Source organism: Rutilus rutilus (genome assembly GCF_951802725.1).
Source record: "Rutilus rutilus genome assembly, chromosome: 16".
Taxonomy (NCBI): Eukaryota; Metazoa; Chordata; class Actinopteri; order Cypriniformes; family Leuciscidae; genus Rutilus; species Rutilus rutilus.
This window is the reverse complement of record NC_140224.1, coordinates 12,318,252-12,339,415: the sequence shown is the minus strand read 5'-3', so window position 1 is coordinate 12,339,415 and position 21,164 is coordinate 12,318,252. Positions and strand designations below refer to the sequence as shown.

Here is a 21,164-nt window from a genome sequence, read left to right as displayed (position 1 = left end):
GTACTGAAATTTTGTTTTATAAATGGTCACATAAATCATTTGAGATATTTCTTTCTGAGTGTTGTCTAATTCTCAGTGCTTTAAGAGGAAATCTGGTCTGTAAACTTTTTTCATTTAAAGTGTCACTTGTCAGACACTCCCTTGAACTCAGATTAACAGTTAAGATAACACTGCTGAAAGTTTGGAATTCAGCCCTGGCTGTCCAAGAGTTATATAAGCAACCCTGCACTTTAGGAATTTATTACAGTAATGCCCAAGGAGTAGAAAGAAATATAGGGACACAGTTAGAAAAGGGAAATAGGCAGAGAGAGCACACTTAAATCAAAAGAATACTTTTAGAATGCTAAAAGTCTAAGAAAGAAACTTTGGACAGCTAACAGAACACGATAACTATTCAAGGAGGTCAAGCGAACAAATAACTTTAGGAGTAGGCAAAGACAGTGAGGGGCTTAAAGTGTATATTTAAGGCTACTATCCAAAGCTCATTTAAGAAAAAATACAAGTGACATTTCAAAAGCATAAAGGAACAAGACAGGAAGAAATAACTCAGTATACTTTCAGGCAAAAAGGAAGATTTCAACAAGAGTTAATTAGGGAGGAAAACTTCAGAAAGCTGGACTAAAAGGGATAAGAGGATATTCTGGAGGACGTTTTTTGTGGTGATGGAGGAGGTACTGCTGAGCTATGAAGAAGCCATTAAGAGGGCAGGTGATGCTATTCATCGGTTCCCTCTAATAGATGTTCAGGGTGTCCCTCTCATGAGCACCATTGCAGACAACTGGAAATCAATCTGGGAATTCTGTCCTGACCCATCAGACCTACTCATCTCTACTTATCCTAAAGCAGGTAAAAAAAAAAAAAAAAACTGTTAAAAAATAACTTGATAATCATCCTAAGGTCTTGTGCTTTTTAATGCCAACTTACTGTAAGACCAGACTACACTGTATACTGTGTACTTTGCACTCTTTCTTGACACCATTTGAGCAATGGATTTAAAGGAACAGTCCACCCAAAATTAAAATTCTTTCATCATTTACTCACCCTTAATATGAATGGATATGTCTTCTGTTGTAGGAATACAAATTAAAGAATCTGTCTAAGATCCACTGATTCTATGTCCTGACATAACATCACATGAAAAAAAAAAAAAAAAAAAACAACAACTAATGTGAACTATGTTATACATGGCATTCAAGCTGAACGTAATGGCATTAGTTTAATGATTAGATTAAATAGTTTCCATTCAAGGGGTTCTGCCAGTCTCTTCCTACTGAGGGTGTTGACATGTCTCTATTTCTCATGACCAGGGACTAGGTCTGCTGGATTTCACAGTCAGGGGTAATGTCCTGTGTTGCCTTTAGATGCTTTGGTTAAAGCAGTCATCTCTGAGGCTGAAGTAATAATAAAATAGCAGAAAAAGTACTGGCAGCTCATTACCTGGACATTATCCATTAATTTTACGGACCTTTCCGTTAACTCTAAAACACAACACAATGCAGTGTAAAATTCAAAATACAGGTAAAACATAAAAAACATGTAAAAAATAAATACGGAAAATTCCTTCTGAGCCCTATTTTTATAAAAAAAATGTTTTTTTAGAGTAGCACGTTCTTAATAAAGAATCGTGCTGAAGAGATATCCGGGTTGCAAAGAAAGAAAAGTTATTGTGACATCAGCACCATATTCCACGTCTGTTAATCAATGTTAATATATATAATTTTTTTTAGAAGTAACATTTAAAAAAAAAAAGTTCAATCTAAAAAACCTGAGCAAAACCTTTCTCATTTCTAAGCAAACGTCTCATATCATTCACAGGGATTTTCCTGGGTCAAAAATGGTCATCAGTGGTGGTGGACAAACACAGTCATCCACACACACAGTACTAAGTACCCTACCCTGACAATCAATCCAAAATAAATGCAAAAAAAAAACCAGTTAACTCATCACAGAATAATCACAGTCAGAACAGATCATAAAACAAATGTGCTTAGAACTATTTTATATATAACAATCTGTAGATTTAAATGTAAAAAGTCACTGAGTGACTGATTTGAAAAGTGAACAACAAAGTAGCACATTACACATTAGATTGAAGAAGTGTCAGGTCTATTATTTTGCATGTACACTCCAAGACTTAAAGGGCCCCTATTATGGATTTTTGAAAATGACCTTTCATGTAGTGTGTAACATAGCTCTAAGTGAATGAAAACATCATGCAGAGTTTTAAATCTGAAAGTGCACCGTATAAAGTTATTGTCTTTCAAAAGTAAGAGTCGACTCTGAGTCAATTAAATGAATAGTTTTTTAAACAAGTCATAAGCCGTTTCGTTGTGACGTCAAGACGAAACATTAGTATATTGCCCGCTCACTTATTGCACGCAGACACCAGGGAAAACTTGAACCTCAAACCAACAGCTGATTCCTGTGGATACTGGATAGCATCATGTCGAGAAGATGGCATTGTGCTTTATAATGTGAAGGTAAAGATTTTTCACTGCCCAAGGACGAGTATGTGAAGAATCAGTGGTTAAAATTCATCTTTACCATGATATCACAGCAGTATAATCCTAAACTTTTGCTGTGTTCCCTTTATTTTACTGACGACCGCTTCTCAAATCGCGGAATTCAATGCAGGATTCGCAAACCGTTTTTACTCTTGAAAGATTGTGTTCAAAAAACGTAGTTTTGAGTTTTATATTGTGTAGGTCTCCTGCTAACTGGCTAACTCACGTTATCATTATTTTACTGAAATACTTCTGCTAATCAGTTGTGGACCACTATTACCTTTAACTGTGTCTATTAATGCAGATTGTCTGTCATTCTCACTACTTTGAGGAAATATTTGTTTTACCAAACGTTTAACTTACATCAGATCATTCACTCTAGTGCTCGGCTAATGTATACATTGCATACATGCACTGTTAGTGATACAGTTTCCACTTATTCACCGCAATATATTAGAAAAATTCTCGGTAAATAAATTAGTACAAGTAAAATAATCGGTTTGTTGATGGACATGCACTTGTTAATGCTGATGGTGAGGAATTACAGTTGCAACATCTCATAAAATGTACCTCAAACTGAGAAGTGTATCACTGAGAAACACTGAGTGTCCTGCTCGAGTCGTCCTTGTGATGGAGGTTCTGGTTGAATAACTAGTTCTTCCAGTGTTTCATCATCGGACTCGCGCTCGCATTGATATGGTCAAATCGACGTCATTGTTCGTTACTGTGTTTAGTTTACAGTGTAGGAAGGAAGCCTCAGGACAGCTGATGTTGTTATGGCAATGGCCGTTTTTGGTTTCGCCGCGATGTAGACGGTAGGCCAATCACAACAGACTGAGCTGTCTGGCTAATCAGAGCAGAGTAGCTCGTGGAATTAGAGAGGGATTTAGAGAGAATGATTCATCTCACGAGTCGTTTAAGAATCATTGAAAATGTGATGATGTGTAAATGTATATTATGAGGAAATTAAACAGTTTTTTTACCTTTGATGCATGTAAACATGTTGTAGGAGACTCCACAACAACATTAGGAAACTTTTAAAATAGCATAATAGGGGCCTTTTAATGGACAGATCATTATACATTTTAGTAACAGATATCAGTATAAGTTCTGTGGATATCACTGTCAATCGGATTCAATCTTACATTTAAATATGGCTGTCAATCCAGAAACATTGCAATGTATAGTTAGCGGCATGAAAAATATATAGCTATACAGAAAGCGAGCAAAGATCGCTGCCATTATTTTCACTGAAGCTGTCAATTACAACTTGAGGTACACAAAGCTGCACTCTTGCGAAAACTCCAATTATAATCAATGAAGCTGTGCAATGAATCTCTTATTGACATCGTGTTTATACTTTGTTGATTATTGTAACAGTTCGTTGTTGTGGGAAGGAGGAGGTGGGTACCGGCAAACGTTCAAAAGACTTTAATAAATAAATAAATAAACAAATACAAAACGAAAGTAAAGACCCTCACGGATGACTGCTGCCACATATAATAAAACAAAAACAACGTAAAATCCAGGCCTGGCCTCTTTCGTCCTTCACTGTTGTTGCTCCTCCTTTTATGCCTCCGCTCCTCCATGAGAGATACGAGACCGGTGCATTGCGCAGGTGTCGCTCATTATCAATCACGCCACCGGCCTCACGCCGTTCTCTCACGGCCCTCCTTATCCTGAAGGAGGGAACGGAGATGTTACGTAAGTGACTGACGAATTGGGATCTCGCCTGCGAGCCCAATCACATTCAAGTGGTACAGACAGACATTGGCAAGTGAGATTTGCACCGCAAACCACCCCCCTGTGCATAATGTGTATAATGAAGCATGCAGGACTCACTCATTAAGTTTTTGCTGAGAAGCCAAACCAGTGCCCGGTCGCTCAGCGATGGACGGGAAGTAACGCATCCGTTCCCTCAATAGGTAACCTAGACGTTCCCTATCAGTCGGTCATGTTCAAAGTTACTGTCAGGGATCCACCAGATCTGCACACTCCGCCCACTCGTTCACTCTCCCTGGAATACTGATTCACCACACCTGCACCTCATCATCACCTCATCATTCACTCCCTTTATATACAACCCTTCACCTTCTGTTCAGTGTCTGGTCTCGTCTTTTACATGGATGCACAAGACTCACTACCTGTTACTTACCTGATCTACCAACCTGAGATACTCATCTTCAGTCTTCATTCCGATCTGCCATCTGCCTACTCCGTTGATCATCTTCATCATCCATTCTCCACTCTGGTTTCCACTCCACCTGCAAAGACATTCATATTACTATTCAGCTAAGTTCTATCTTCATCTCAAATTTGCATGACCTACTCACCATTACATCTGCTGGTTCCGTGCTTCTGTTCTCAGTAAACATTGTTTATATTTACTCACCTGTTTGAGTCTTCTCTAAACCTGACAGTTACTTCAGTGACTGATGAATTAGGATCCCTAAGAAAAACGCCACAATCACTGCGCCTTCCAGCGCCCCGTCCATATTAGATTTTTTCTTCATTAATAATGCACATAATAAAATATAAAACAATTTTTTTTTTTAAAAAAGCTCCTGTGCAAATTTGGAGTTCTGTTTTCACACTTTGTTGTGTTTTGGGTTCCAACAAAAATATTCATGAGCATATGATAAAATACACTCACCTAAAGGATTATTAGGAACACCATACTAATACTGTGTTTGACCCCCTTTCGCCTTCAGAACTGCCTTAATTCTACGTGGCATTGATTCAACAAGGTGCTGAAAGCATTCTTTAGAAATGTTGGCCCATATTGATAGGATAGCATCTTGCAGTTGATGGAGATTTGTGGGATGCACATCCAGGGCACGAAGCTCCCGTTCCACCACATCCCAAAGATGCTCTATTGGGTTGAGATCTGGTGACTGTGGGGGCCATTTTAGTACAGTGAACTCATTGTCATGTTCAAGAAACCAATTTGAAATGATTCGAGCTTTGTGACATGGTGCATTATCCTGCTGGAAGTAGCCATCAGAGGATGGGTACATGGTGGTCATAAAGGGATGGACATGGTCAGAAACAATGCTCAGGTAGGCCGTGGCATTTAAACGATGCCCAATTGGCACTAAGGGGCCTAAAGTGTGCCAAGAAAACATCCCCCACACCATTACACCACCACCACCAGCCTGCACAGTGGTAACAAGACTTCCAGTCTTCAACTGTCCAATTTTGGTGAGCTCGTGCAAATTGTAGCCTCTTTTTCCTATTTGTAGTGGAGATGAGTGGTACCCGGTGGGGTCTTCTGCTGTTGTAGCCCATCCGCCTCAAGGTTGTGCGTGTTGTGGCTTCACAAATGCTTTGCTGCATACCTCGGTTGTAACGAGTGGTTATTTCAGTCAAAGTTGCTCTTCTATCAGCTTGAATCAGTCTGCCCATTCTCCTCTGACCTCTAGCATCAACAAGGCATTTTCACCCACAGGACTGCCGCATACTGGATGTTTTTCCCTTTTCACACCATTCTTTGTAAACCCTAGAAATGGTTGTGCGTGAAAATCCCAGTAACTGAGCAGATTGTGAAATACTCAGACCGGCCCGTCTGGCACCAACAACCATGCCACGCTCAAAATTGCTTAAATCACCTTTCTTTCCCATTCTGACATTCAGTTTGGAGTTCAGGAGATTGTCTTGACCAGGACCACACCCCTAAATGCATTGAAGCAACTGCCATGTGATTGGTTGATTAGATAATTGCATTAATGAGAAATTGAACAGGTGTTCCTAATAATCCTTTAGGTGAGTGTGTGTATATATATATATATATATATATATATATATATATATATATATATATATATATATATATATATATCAGGCCCGACGGTGTCTGGTCTTTTTCAATATATATTGGGTTCTGGCTTGTTTCTGTGGGCTCAGAGTTCTCGAGCCGCAGTAGCAACCAGTTACTTAGTGCAGCGTTTTACATGGCGTCCCCACTGCGTATAGCTATGCAATATGAAGTGACTGTTCTCGAAAGGGAACGTACTCGGTTACTATCGTAGGTTACGATAGTAACCGAGTACGTTTTCCACCATGTTTCTCACTGACATACCCCTAACTTGCAAACTCAGGGCTTAAAGAAAATCGATTGAAATTTGTAAACCTCTCTGTTTTTATTATGCATAATGCCAGTCGGCCGCTGCCGTTCCTTTCATTTTGTTGTTTATGCATATTATTTTACAACTAAAGTTATGTTTAATGTTTGCCTCCTTCTTCCCTGAACTTGAAATTTGTTACAGTTATGTTTGATCACTTAAAGGGATAGTTCACCCAAAAATTTAAATTTGTCATAATTTACTCATTCTCATGGTGTTCCAAACCTGTATTAGTTTCTTTCTTCTGTTGAACACAAAATAAGCTATTTTAAAGAATGTTGGTAACCACACAGTGGATGGCACCCATTCACTTCCATAGCATTTTTTTCCTACTATGGACCAGAAGAACGTTCCTGGGTACATATAGAAGACATTCTAGATCCCAATCTACTCACCTCTTTCCATACCTCACATCCAGATCGTCCAGCCCCCCGTGGTGAGGCCGGCCGCCTCATCGTCAAGGTCCTCGGCCCTCTTGAGCGGGCCTTGGAGGGAGGCGGAGGGGTACTGTCACGGAAACACCAGGTTCCACCGCCACTCCCTCACAACGATCACTGTCACTCGAGTACTAATCACCTGCACCTGTCACTCATCAGCCATGGACTACTTAAACAAAAACCTCAGTCACATTCATTGTCTGTTCTCACAAGCGGATACAAGACTAACGCTCTATGCTCTACTTATCTGTGGACGCTTTATCTAAGAAGATTCCAATTTCTACTCCAGCGTTCCACAATCCTCCACTCTATCGTCTCCCTCCTTCGTCTCCGTGCCCTTCCCGTCTCTGTGGATTCTCTCCTACCAGCGGCAACTGAGGTGTGTGCATACCATCCATTCCCTTCGTTCATTACCCACTCAGCTATATTCAAGAAAAGACTGTTACTTTCAGCCTCCATATCATCATCGCTCAGTGCTCTGTTTGATTCTGATACCTGTCTGTTTTGACTCTCTCTCTGCTGCATCAATTAACTTGTGTATAACTGTTCTCCCGTCGTGCTCTCTGAGTCTGCATATTATTTCAGTCATCTTGTGGCACAGAGAAATTTGCTGATGCCCCCTTGTGGGCTCCAGCTCCCTGGTTGAGAACAACTTGTCTAATGTTTGTCTCTGTGTTGAGGCACAACCTGGACTCAAGAGATAGTGGATCTTCTGCTGCACAATGGAGATGCTGAGGTGTGCAAGAGAGCGCCGACAGCTGTCCGTATTCCATTTCTGGAAATTTGTGCTCCTCCACCTATACCATCAGGTACACATTTCTGTGCATGCTTCATCTATACTTATCACAAGATTTTTGTTATATGAAGAATGTGTCAGTGCACCTGTGTCTACACCACTCATGTCTTGAACATATTTATCTTTTATGCTTCATATAGGGCTTGACTTACTTAGACAGATGAAACCACCGAGAGTAATCAAAACTCACTTACCCATTCAACTAGTGCCTAAAGGATTCTGGGAAAATAAATGCAAGGTAATAATGTAATTAGAACAATAAAGTATACTTTTGATCATTTCAAATACAAGGTCAAATTTGGGTTTAGTTTCACTCTTCCTATCCAAAGCAAAAGATAACAAAATGACCTGTCTCTAGAGTGTACTGGTAATAGGCACTCAGAAATATAATGTGAAAACCCCTTGATCTGCCTCTGACCACAGAGTACCACAAATTATGTCCACTAGCTGTCCTGCCTGCTTTTTCCCAGGTCATCTATATGGCCCGAAATGCTAAGGATAACCTTGTAAGCTACTTCCACTTTGATCGTATGAATCTTACCCAGCCAGAGCCAGGACCTTGGGATGGATACATTCACAAGTTCATGAGGGGGCAATGTGAGACAAAACTACTTATTTAAATAAATAATTCACCCAAAAATGAATATCCTGTCATCATCCAATCCTCTTCATTTTGTTCCATACCTGTGACTTTTCTGCAAACAATAAAGAAAATATTTTGACAAATGTTTCAGCCATTTCAACTGACAGTGTTCCATTTTTGTGGTGAACTATCCCTTTACAATCATGTAGAATGCAATATAATCTAGAATCTTTGGTTACTCTGTACTCTGTTTTTTACAGTAGGTTGGGGCTCTTGGTATGACCATGTCAAAGGTTACTGGAAGGAATGCAAGGAAAAGAATATTCTCTACATGCTCTATGAGGACATGAAGGAGGTATAGTTTTAGTCCAGCATATCCTTTCAAGTCCTGTCATTTTGCTAAAATCTGATTTATCTTTTATTTTATATCCCTTATTTTATTTTATTTTATTTTATTTTATTGACTCTCTTGTATCTATGTTTTTCTCTTTTCCTCTCACCAAGAATCCTCTTAGGGAGATTAAGAGAATCATGCACTATCTGGACCTGTCTGTTTCGGAGGATGTCATAGAAAGGATTGTGCAGTTGACATCCTTCCAAGTCATGAAAGACAATCCAATGGCTAACTACTCCTACATCCCAAAACCCGTGTTTGATCATTCTATTTCTGCCTTCATGAGAAAAGGTTAATATAAAACCATACTAGAAATTCCTTAGTATTAGGGGTGTGACAATGCACTTAGCTCATGAGACGAGATGATACATGATATTGGGTTCACCAGAATGAGACGAGACAATATTTTAACGTTATTTTTAAAGAAATCTTCAATGATGAAAGAAATGAAATTTAAAATAGTTTTTTATTTGACTTAAAGTCACAAAATGCAAAACAATGCAGGTGCATTTTGAAATGTTTGAACTAATCTTCAGTTCTACTTTCTGAGTATGAATTATAATACGCTGTAAAAGACAAAACAATATAATGCACGCACTGTAAAAGGTTTTGCTACAAACTCAACTCCGTCATGCTATCGCGAAACAGCTTTTCACCTCGCGAGATCTCATCACACCCCTACTTATTAGATGATATCTATTCTTAGTTATTTAAATGTTTAAATGTTTTTAGTTATAGAATGAGGAGCAGGACCTAATATTGCCCAAAAAATAAGACTGATGTACCCCCTTAATGGCTGCCTGAGAAAGTTAGATACTGATATAGCCAATGCAGTTATTTTTAGACTGTAAGGAAAACATATGAGTATCCTGCTCATATGGCTGTATTTACAAATACAAATATATATTGATTTGATGTAAAATATTTTTTTTTGTAGATTAGCTAAGACAAGTAGTCCATTGCAGCATAAAGAACAATTAGCCTACAGCAAGATAAACATTTTAACAATTTTACAGTTTTAATTTACTGTTGCAATCCAAATTGTTTTCTATGTTACCTTACATATTTAGCTAAAAAGTTAACACGTCTTCCTGTGTTTAATGTTCTTTGTAGTTTGTTGTGGACAACAGTATAGAAGCTAAGAGAAATCCAGCAACACTTGTGGTGAAGAGAACTTAGATTATTCATTAAAAAAAAATACTGATGTGTTTCGGCTTGAGAGCCTTCCTCAGGGTATATAACAGACAATACATGATTATCCCATGATTTACTCACCCTCAAGCCATCCTAGGTGTATGGCTTTCTTCTTTCAGACGAATACAATCGGAGTTATATTAAAAAATATCCTGGCTCTAACAAGTATTATAATGGCAGTGGATTGCAACTAACAGATTGAAGCTCAAAAATGTGCATCCATCGTAAATGAACTCCAAATCGCTCCTGTGGGTTAATAAAGGCCTTCTGAAGCAAAACGATGAGTTTGTGTAAGAAAAATATTCATATTTAACATGTTACAAAGTAAAATTCTAGCTTCCGGACAAACGAACATACACAGTCTACTTGCCCCTAATGTGCAACTTACGAAATATATGACGTCAGAAGCATAGTGCGTCATGGCGTAGTGTAAATATCAGCAGTACGTCGCATTACTTGCATAAGTTGTGCTTTACACTTAAGTGGAATCCGTATGTTTGTTTGGCTGGAAGCTAGTTGTTTTACTTTATAAAGTTTTAAATATTAATATTTTTCTTACACAAACTCGTCGTTTTGCTTCAGAAGGCCTTTATTAACCCACAGGAGCCGCGTGGAGTTCGTTTATGATGGATGGATGCACGTTTTTGAGCTTCAATCTGTTGGTTGCAATCCACTGCCATTATAATACTTGGAAGAGCCAGAATATTTTTTTAATATAACTCTGATTGTATTCGTATGAAAGAAGAAAGTCATATACACCTAGGATGGCTTGAGGGTGAGTAAATCATGGGATTATTTTCATTTTAAAGTGAACTACTCCTTTAAGCTTATTTAATCATTCAGTATTAGGGAAGCAAAAGGAAATTCACAACAGCTGACAAGCTCCACCCACAACGTCATATTCCATTGAAAGGAATTAGGCTTGTTTGAGATGAGCAAAATCTGCGCAGAACCGATCACCGGTGATCACCGCGAGATGCATGCCGGGTCCATTTTTAGACACGCACTTGCAAACTTCCCTAAGCACTTCCTCTTGAGGGAATCCTTGCCGCCATTTTGAAGTGCGTTCCACTTTGTGAAGTGGACGAGGGAAGTTTATATGGACAGACCCTTGCTCCCTCGATTTTGACCGAGGGAGCAAGTCTACTTCATATGTACACTTCTTCAGGCAGCTCCATATAACACAATGCAACACGATTGTGACGTCAACGCATATTGCGTTTGTGATGAGGTTCAAGAGTCAGGAAGGAAGAAGACAGGGGTCGGCGTGACTGGGACTTGCACTTTATTAAAATAAAACAAACCAACAAAAGTCGCGCACAACGCGCATTTACCGTGGCAACCGCGACGGCACAAAACAGTTCAAAAATGAGAGCTCGGATCCACCGGTTTTCTTTCTCTGCGTCCAATTTTCTCTACAGTCTCTCGTACGAGTCCTCAGTCCATCTCTCTCTCTCTCTCGTTACAGACCTGAACAAAAGCACCTGAACCACGCCCCCCTCGCCACATACCCCCACCGCCCGACTCAGGCCGGGGAGCCGTTCGTCATTTGCAGGTGCAGGTCATTTGCAGGTGTTCGTCATTTGCACTTGACCTACTTACGTCCGTTTCTCTCTCTCCCGTTACAGACCTGAACAAAAGCACCTGAACCACGCCCCCCTCGCCACATACCCCCACCGCCTGACTCAGACCGGGGAGCCATCTGGTCTGCAGCCCCCCCTGCAAAAACTCCTTTTCAATGGTGCTGTACTTAGTCTCTCTCTTCGAGAGCTTCCGACTAATGTACAGCACCGACCGTTCTTCACCCTCTATCTCCTGTGACAGGACCGCGCCCAGCCCTCTGTCCGACGTGTCAGTCTGTAACATAAAGGGGAGAGAAAAGTCAGGAGCATGTAAGAGCGGGCCGCCACATAGAGCAGCCTTTATCTGGGTGAAAGCCTGCTTACACTGCTCCGTCCACTGGACCGTATCTGGTACCTTCCTTTTAGTTAAATCAGTCAGCGGACAAACCTTCTGTAATATCCCGCCAGCCCCAGGAACTGTCTAACCTCCTTTTTGGTCTTGGGTCTCGGACAGGTTGCAACTGCTGCCGTCTTGTCAATTTGGGGACGCACCTGTCCGTGACCCAAGTGGAAGCCCAGATATCTGACTTCCACACGCCCAACCGCACACTTTTTCGGGTTGGCCATTAATCCGGCCCCCCTCAGCGTCCTCAGGACAGCCCGCAAATGCTGCATATGACGCTGCCAATCATTACTATAGATGATAATATCATCTAGATAGGCAGCGGCATACGCAGCATGCGGCCGGAGAACTTTGTCCATGAGGCGCTGAAAGGTAGCCGGAGCCCCGAACAACCTGAAAGGAAGTGTAACAAATTGGTGTAATCCAAACGGCGTTGTGAAAGCTGTTTTTTTTTTTGGGACATAGGAGATAAGGGGATCTGCCAATATCCTTTCGTTAAATCCAGTGTCGAATAAAATCGAGCAGTACCCAGCCGATCAAGCAACTCGTCAACCCGCGGCATTGGATATGCGTCAAACTTCGACACAGCATTCACCTTGCGATAATCCACACAGAATCGAATCGAGCCGTCGGTTTTAGGCACTAAAACTATCGGGCTCGCCCAATCACTGTTGGATTCTTCTATTACTCCCATGTCTAGCATCGCCTCAAATTCACCCTGAACTACCTTTTTTTTATGTTCAGGCAAGCGATACGGCCGGCTACGTACGACTACGCCCGGTTTAGTCTCAATGTGGTGCTGAATAAGGTCCGTTCGACCAGGCAGGCACGAGAACACATCAGCAAAATCTGCTTGTAAATTGGCCACGTCAGTGAGCTGGGAGGGCGAGAGGTGGTCTCCTCCTGGTGCCAGCACGAGTGATTGAGCTTTTGCGTTCGCCTCTGGTCCGAGATCCTCCTCTCCGCTCACCACCGTCGCCAGCATCACTGACTCCACCTCCCTCCACCTTTTAAGGAGGTTGAGGTGGTAAATTTGATGTGCCCCGTTCCTGTCTGTTCGAACTACCTCATAATTGAGATCCCCAACTCGCCGTGTGACCTCGAAGGGTCCTTGCCACTTAGCGAGTAATTTAGAGCTAGAAGTTGGGAGCACTACAAGCACTTCATCTCCCGGTGCAAATTCATGTAACCTAGTTCCCCTGTTGTACAGCCGGCTTTGTTTGTCCTGAGCCTGTAACACTTTCTCCATAGAGAGCCGCCCCAAGGTGTGGAGTTTTGTTCTCAAGTCCAGGACATACTGAATTTCGTTCTTACTGTTCGAAGATCCCTCCTCCCAAGTCTCTCTAAGGACATCCAACACACCGCGGGGTTGGCCCATAGAGAAGCTCAAAGAGGCAAAACCCCGTGGAGGCTTGGGGGACCTCGCGCACAGCGAACAAGAGGGGTTCTAGCCACTTATCCCAATTTTTGGCGTCTTCCTGCACGAACTTCCGAATCATGGTTTTTAATGTGCGATTAAATCGTTCTACCAGACCGTCTGTTTGTGGGTGATAGACGCTGGTGCGGATCGATTTAATGCCCAATAATTCGTAAAGCTTGCAAATTGTCCGAGCGGCACTGTCTCTGGGTATCGCGTTGCATAATCCACCAGGACTAATGCAAAGTGATGCCCCCGTGCAGATCGTTCTAATGGCCCGATGAGGTCCATGCCAATTCGTTCGAAGGGGACCTGCATGAGGGGAAGTGGGCACAATGGTGCTTTTGGATTGGCCAGCGGATTCACCAACTGACATTCACGACAAGACGTGCACCACCTGCGCACATTATCGTGAATGCCTGGCCAAAAAAAACGGGTCATTAGACGATTAAGTGTTGCTGCTTGTCCTAAATGCCCAGCCATAGGATTACAGTGAGCCGCCTGGAAAAGCATTTCCCGACGGCTTTTTGGTATCAACAACTGAGTTGTATCTTGTTTTGACTGGGTGTCTTGGGTCACCCAATACAACTTATATTTTAAAATGGCAAAATAAGGATATGAGAGCGGTCAACCTGGTTGGAGAAGCTGTCCGTCGATAGAGCGGACCTGTTCAAAAGCATTTTTGAGCGTTTCGTCCTGGGACTGTTCCAGGGGAAAGTCATTGCGCTCTGTAAGGATCCTGCTTTCAAGAGCACTCCGATCCCCTGGCTCAGCTCCCAGAGGTCCCGGCTCAGCTTCTCCCACCTGAGTGACCGCCCCCCTTCCCCGCCCCCTTTTTGTCCAAGAGACATCCGCACATAAATAGCCCAGTAATATACTAAACCCTGGCCAATTTGTCCCCAAAATTAGCGGATGTCGGAGGTGCAGACTAACTGCCACCTCTACATTATGCTTTTGTCCCCGAAATTGAATAGCTACCGACATTAAAGTTCACCACCTCCCCATGTACCTTAACCATGCAGCTATTATCCAATGCCCCCGGTTGAATCAGGCTTTGATGAATGGAGGTTTGGTTACATCCTGAATCCACCAAAGCACGATATGTACCCCCCCTTAATACTCACTGGTATCTGGTACAGGCCAGCTTTATCAGGGGCAGCCTGCGGGGCGTCCGGGACCCTGATCAGTGTCCCCACCTCCATCACTGGACACCGATCGACAAAATGCCCAGGGTCCCCGCAACGCCAGCAGGCCGGCCCAGGCCTCCCCACCTCCCTAGTGGCAGGAAGTTGGTCAAGGAATTGCCGTGGAGAGAGCGGTGCTGGAGATGCTGCGGTGCTATCTGCATTCGAGCCCACCCCCCGGGGTGGCACTCTGGTCGCAGCGGTTGGCTCTGCAGTGGCCCCAGTCTTCCATCTGGGGGTCGGTCTGGGCATGAATCCCCCTCGGGACCTGGGGAGTGGGACAGGTTTAGAGGAAGAAGACAAGGGCAGGGGCTGAGAGAGAGAGAGAAGCAGCTGGTAGTGGTTCGCCGACCCCTGGGCACGCCACCATCTGGTCCTCCGCCAGTTGGATGGCCTGGTTCACACTGACTGCTCCAGCACCACTTTGTCGATAATCCCCTCGACGTCGCTTTCCCCGGCCATCAGCCATTCGCGGCAGGAGTCCCGGAGCTGTTGGGCCATGACGAAGGGTCGGCCGGATTCCCCGAGGTCCAGTGATCTGAACCTCTGGTGATGTTGTTCAGGGCTCTGGCCGACCCGCTGAAGGATGGCGCGTTTCAGGTCTTCATAGACCAGGAGGTTCTTGTTGACGTTGTTGTGTGGCCACCTGTGCCTCTCCGGAGAGCAAGGGTATGAGCCGCATTGACCAGTCCGAGGGCGGGCCGCCCCAAGCCTCAGCCGACCTCTCAAAGAGGTCGAGGAACGCCTCGGGGTCATCGTGGGGACCCATCTTGTTGAGAGGCACCGGCGGGGCTGAGGGCGTGGCTGAAGTAGGTGGGGTTTGGGCGGCCCGGACCTCCCGGTCTATCCAGCTCCGGAACAGCTCGCGGTCTTCCTGCTGGGCTCGGAGGATCGCCTCGAACCGACGCTCCTGTTCCTCCTTTATTCCCAGCAGGGCTTGATGTTGGTCCTGGTGAAGAGCCGCGAGCGACTGGATGATGTCTGTAAATGGCGTTCCTGGTGGGGATTGCATGGCGGCGGTGTGCCCTTCTTCCTTCCCGGGTTTTGGCACCAGTGTGATGAGGTTCAAGAGTCAGGAAGGAAGAAGACAGGGGTCGGCGTGACTGGGACTCGTACTTTATTAAAATAAAACAAAACAAACAAAAGTCGCGCACAACGCGCATTCACCGTGGCAACCGTGATGACACAAAACAGTTCAAAAATGAGAGCTCGGATCCACCGGTTTTCTTTCTCTACGTCCAATTTTCTCTCCAGTCTCTCGTACGAGTCCTCAGTCCATCTCTCTCTCTCTCTCTCTCTCTCTCTCTCGTTCCAGCGCGTCTTATAAGCGGTCTCTCCACGCCAATTACTGCAATAAGACACAGGTGTTCTTCATTTGCACTTGACCTACCTACGTCCGCTCGTCTCGTTTCTCTCTCTCCCGTTACAGACCGCGCTGAACCACGCCCCCCTCGCCACAGCGTTTCATTTACCCCACCACAAACAACTCTGATATATATATAATTTTTTTTATGTAAATGTAAAGGTAAACTCAAACACACCAATACATATAGAATGCTGCATTAAACAATTGAGAAAAAACACACACAAAAAAAAAACAACCCCATAGTGGATTCTAAGTGAGCAAACGTTCCAATTCAGCCTATTGCAAAGGTTCCGCCAGTAGTGGGCACCCAACGTAAGTACCTCTGTGGGCACTCAACGTAAGCAAAAACGTACATCCGAGTGAACGAGACGGAAGGAAGTTAGCGAGTGAAGGGCATGACAATTTTGGACTGGAACGCAGCCCCGGTTATAAATGTGTCCGAGTGAGGTCCAACTTGCTCAGATGTCATGCTGACATGTCAAAAAACTCTTGCGACGCAAGGTGGACTTGTCGGATTCCGCAGTCGCGCGCAGTTGATCATCTCCACCGACTGCGCTGATCAAAAGCACGATGGGAAACGACTTGCTGACGACACAGCTTAATGCTCATTGGTTTAAACAACTGTGATATAGGCTCTATATAACTCTCTGAGAGTGGGATCTCTATATGGGTTATGTGATGTCATTTTTATAAAAAAATACAGGCTATAAAAAACACGTGTCTGTATTAAAGAAAAAAGATTGATAAACACGTATTTGGAATGGAATGAAATAACAAGTAGGCTTCTTTGGGTGTCTTGTTCATTAAATTTATTTTCATATAAAAAAAGCAACAGAACTTAAATTACATCCAGTTTTTTAGCAACACTGTGCACGAGTGTAAATCCTGTGAATCCCGCGATATCCGTCTTTGATCACACAGGTGTCAGATCAGATCCACTGCGAGAAGAGAGATCTGTCTGGCTTGCCTGCCCTTTTTTCACTCCTCCCCTCACTGCAGCTGCCTACTCTCGACTACATTTCAGGCAAGGCGCATCTCAAACAAGCCTATTAGTTAAAAGGGTTAAGTGATCAAGATTAAACAATCAATGAATCAGAATACATCCTTATCAAATTGGCATGTCTTAAAGGGGACATATCATGCCAAATGCACTTTTTTAGCCCTTAAATGCATTTTGTTGTATATTTGGAGTGTTTAGAAGTACAGAAAATATGAAATTATTCTCTTCAGGTGCTTCGTTGATATCTTTATATTCTGTTTTGGTCATATTTTTCAACCTGTTTCGATTTTTCTGTTATCTATGACGTTTTTTGAACTATTACGTCACAGTATTTGGAATGGAACTGCCAAATAAGGACATTGACTTCCGGCCCAACACTTCGAGCAATCCGCCATTTTTATTTCTCGCTGCAATTTTGTAGTCCAAGCTAAAGGATGCAGAAGTTACGAGAGGGTAAGTTAAAATGTTCGGTTGTTGGATGTAGTAACCCACACGCTTCATTACACCGTCTAATGTAGATAAACTGCCGCGCTTGTGACAAGGGCGCATGTTTAACTGAAAGAACGAGCAGAGAGAGAGACCCGGTCGCGCGCGCGCTCACTCTCTCTCTTCAGAGCCAGGCGAAAGTGTAAACAAGACATCACCGTCTCCAAACTAGACGCTGTCTTGCTCTCTCTCCCTCGCACATATTAATCAAAATAAATCGACACGGTGGTAAAAGGTCGGAAGACCAAAGTTTCATGTGTAAATACAGTACACACGAGTGCGATACATCCATATGAAGACGTTGTTCTACAGGTTCGTCGTCTTCATTTTCATCTCGCTCCTGCTCCGACTCTGGCTCGAACATGTAAGGCTGGCTGGACAAGTCTTCCATTGTTGACATTTTGTTAATAACGTGTGAATAAAAAGTTTCTGTGCCGCTAGATAATCGTATCTCTGCTATCAAACTACAAAAATGGCCGAACGGGGTGGAGTTGAACCTCTGCAACCTGGAGAGGGGGCGGGGTATGAAGTGTCTCAATTGTATTTAAAGGGGCATTCCACCCATTTGAACATTGTTTTTTATTTAAAGTGGGTCATATATGTAGTCGAAATGTAAAATAAATTTTGAATTTGGTGCCTTCGTGACCGAGGAAAGACAAAAAATAACTTCAGGACGCATTTGTATGAAAGACAACAACTCCCACAATGCACCACATTGCACAGCTCCGCAAGCCGCTCCCACTAATCCAGAAAGCGCATATCTGCCTATAAGAGAAATCACTCTTCCGTCTACAAGGCTAGCTACCACCAGAGCTTGAAATTCATTTCACATTCATACAAAATGTCTAGTTAGTTGGCGAACTCATTACTCCTCGTTTGTATTTCTTTCGAAAAGGTGAATTATTGCATGGTACCTGGATGTTCAGTCAGAACATATGCGGTGCGAAACTAGGATAGTTCTCAACACAAACGTCCGTGTCCTCGTCTGATTCAGAGATTTCGTCCAGGAGAAATTGTCATCGTTGAAATTCTTTGCCGCAGACGGACTCTATCTCTGTGTTCGTAGTTGCATCTTACAGTCTATGAGTTGCATAGTGAGATCACCGGCGCCACCAGTCCGCCCTAACTCGAGCCAGTCCGGGCTCCTCGTCCGCGGCAGGCAGGTCTTCTGCCTCGGCTGCTCTTCGCTATAATGCGGCTTGTAAAGGTAGCCACAAACACCTGATTCAAGTATCAGACTTCCGAAATCCTCTTCTTCTATATCATATTGAGCACTCTCCTCCGCTATTGTCCTAACTTTACATCTGTCTCCACAGCGCCTGTTAGCTTAGCTTCAAACAAGATGGAGGATATTGCTTTCAGTTTCAGAGAGTAAAGTCCCACCCACTGATCTGTAATAGGTCTGTAGCGTGAGCGGGTCCCGCCCCCTGGGACAGATGAGGAACTAGTGCTTGTAGTCTCAACAGAAATCCCCCCTCTTACACTTCCTCCTACAATGACGCAAAATGACGATTTTTGCGTCATTGTAGGAGGAAGTGTAAAAGGTAAATAACGGATTTCTCCCGTCTCAGGGGAAAATGAGAGAGTGTTGCACGACCATTCAATAGTATGACTGGGTTTCTAACAATGCAAAGCTTAATGCAAATGGGTGGAGTGTCCCTTTAAAGAGACCGCACCAAAACGAGTTGCTCTCAGACGCACATCAGAAAAGGGGCCTGTGGAGCTATAATAATGAAGAATTCAGACCCAAGCATTGCAGTTCCGCTTTATATACACTACAAATGTATGATTTATATGTAAAAAGGAACAATTTAAAAGCATGATATGTCTCCTTTAAACAATCATTGTAAGGGATTCAATCAGCAAACATCAAGGTAAAAACTTCCATTTAAAAACACACTAGAGCCATAGCTATAATACATTACAATACAACAGTGAAATATAGTTTAGCTGTCATTAGAAACCACTCATGGCAGTTGAGCAATCAATTATTCGGAGGCTCATGCAATAAGAAATGATATAAAGCATATTGTGTTCGAAATTAATTAATAAGTATGTTTGTTTTGTTTTCACAGGAGAGGTCGGTGACTGGGTTAACCATTTCACCCCAGCTCAATCCAAGATGTTTGATGAAGACTATGCAAACCAAATGAAAGATGCAGACATTCCTTTCCGCTTTAGCATCCATTTATAATTTGTGCAACATTAAATATATAATATCACATGCTACTCAACTGATCTCTTAATTACAAAAATGTATTACAGAAAATAACCTTTTTTTTCTTTTTTCTCAGAGCAAATTAAATTTCAGCATTTCTATAAAAGTTTAGACCTATATCAGACTTAGAAACTTAAACGTTATAATTTATAGCTTGATTAATTTACAGTTAAGGTCAAGACAATTAACAGGATGGAAATAAAGAGCTAACGTTAGCATGCATTGTTCAGTGAGGGACTGAGAAATGGAGGACATGATGGTGTCCAATCTAAGGTTATTAAGATTTTCTTTATAACCATTTTTGAAATGTTGATATTATCATGCAGATACTCTGTATTGTTAACTAACTGGATGTAATGTTTTAAATTTACATAAACCAATATTAAACTTCACATAAATAATGTTTGTTATGTTGTTTTCCTCTCTGAAAATGATATTGCTTTTTGGAGGATGATGACCTGGCTTTTGTTATTTAAAGGGATAGTTCACTCAAAAATGAAAATTCATTCATTAATTACTCACCCTCATGTCGTTCCAAACTCGTAAGACTTTTGGAATTGCAAATGAAGATCTTTTTTATTAAATCTGAGAGCTTTCTGTCCCTCCATTTTACATCTATGCAACTACCACTTTGACACTTCAAAAAGTTCATAAAGAGACCGTAAAACTAATCCATATGAATTGAACGGTTTAGTCCAAATTTTCTGAAGAGACACGATCTGTTTATATAATGAACAGATTGAATTTAGGTTTTTATTCACATTTTGCATTACTATCTCGGTATATCATTCATACTGTTTGGTAAGTTGACCATCAAAACATCATATATATATATATATATATATATATATATATATATATATATATTTTTTTTTTTTTTTTTTTTTTGGTTTTAAAAAGCTGCAGTCAGTAACTTTTTTGGGTTATAAATGATCCAAAATAATTTTTTGAGCAAATACATAACCAGCCAGTGTTCAAGACTATCTGCTTGCCTTAGCTCGATTCAAAACGATAAGCTTGGAATAATGTTTTTAATTCCAGTGGTACTGGTGGATTTCCACGGGAAATTCGAGCATGTCTTTGTCATTACGTCACATCTGTACACATAAGGTGTCTCGGCTAGTAGGCTATATTGCGTGTGAGGATGTTGGAGGTGGAGATTTTTAGCCTTTTCTTACAGCACTTGATATAATTATACTTATCAATTTGATGGCGGATCCAGAAAGGTTCAAACGACAATCACCAGTGACAACTAGAGATTGTAAAATGCAAAAGACTTTGGAGTGGCTACAGAAAAAAAGAGACTGCAGCCGGGCCCATGCGAAAACAAGGATAAAAACCGGAAAGGCATTAAATGTAGTCATGAAATGCTGATGTTGTTAACATTAACAATTTGAGAACAAAGTATAATTTGCACGGTTTGACGTGATATGATAAGCGATCGTTAGATTTAATCAGCGCGATTTACTGCAATGCTTTTTTCTCTTAGTTGGTCAGAA

General features: G+C 42.2%; 1 protein-coding gene across 1 annotated transcript; it reads left to right on the top strand.

Annotated features, from left to right (window-relative positions):
• Positions 1-210: 210 nt before the first annotated feature.
• On the top strand, positions 211-19,856 carry sult1st6 (sulfotransferase family 1, cytosolic sulfotransferase 6). Its single transcript, XM_084434524.1, has 7 exons — positions 211-846; positions 7,743-7,871; positions 7,999-8,096; positions 8,329-8,455; positions 8,702-8,796; positions 8,946-9,126; positions 19,523-19,856. The coding sequence occupies exons 1-7, from the start codon at positions 663-665 to the stop codon at positions 19,639-19,641; spliced, it is 933 nt and encodes a 310-aa protein (XP_084290650.1). The 5' UTR covers positions 211-662; the 3' UTR covers positions 19,642-19,856.
• The last annotated feature ends 1,308 nt before the right edge of the window (positions 19,857-21,164 follow it).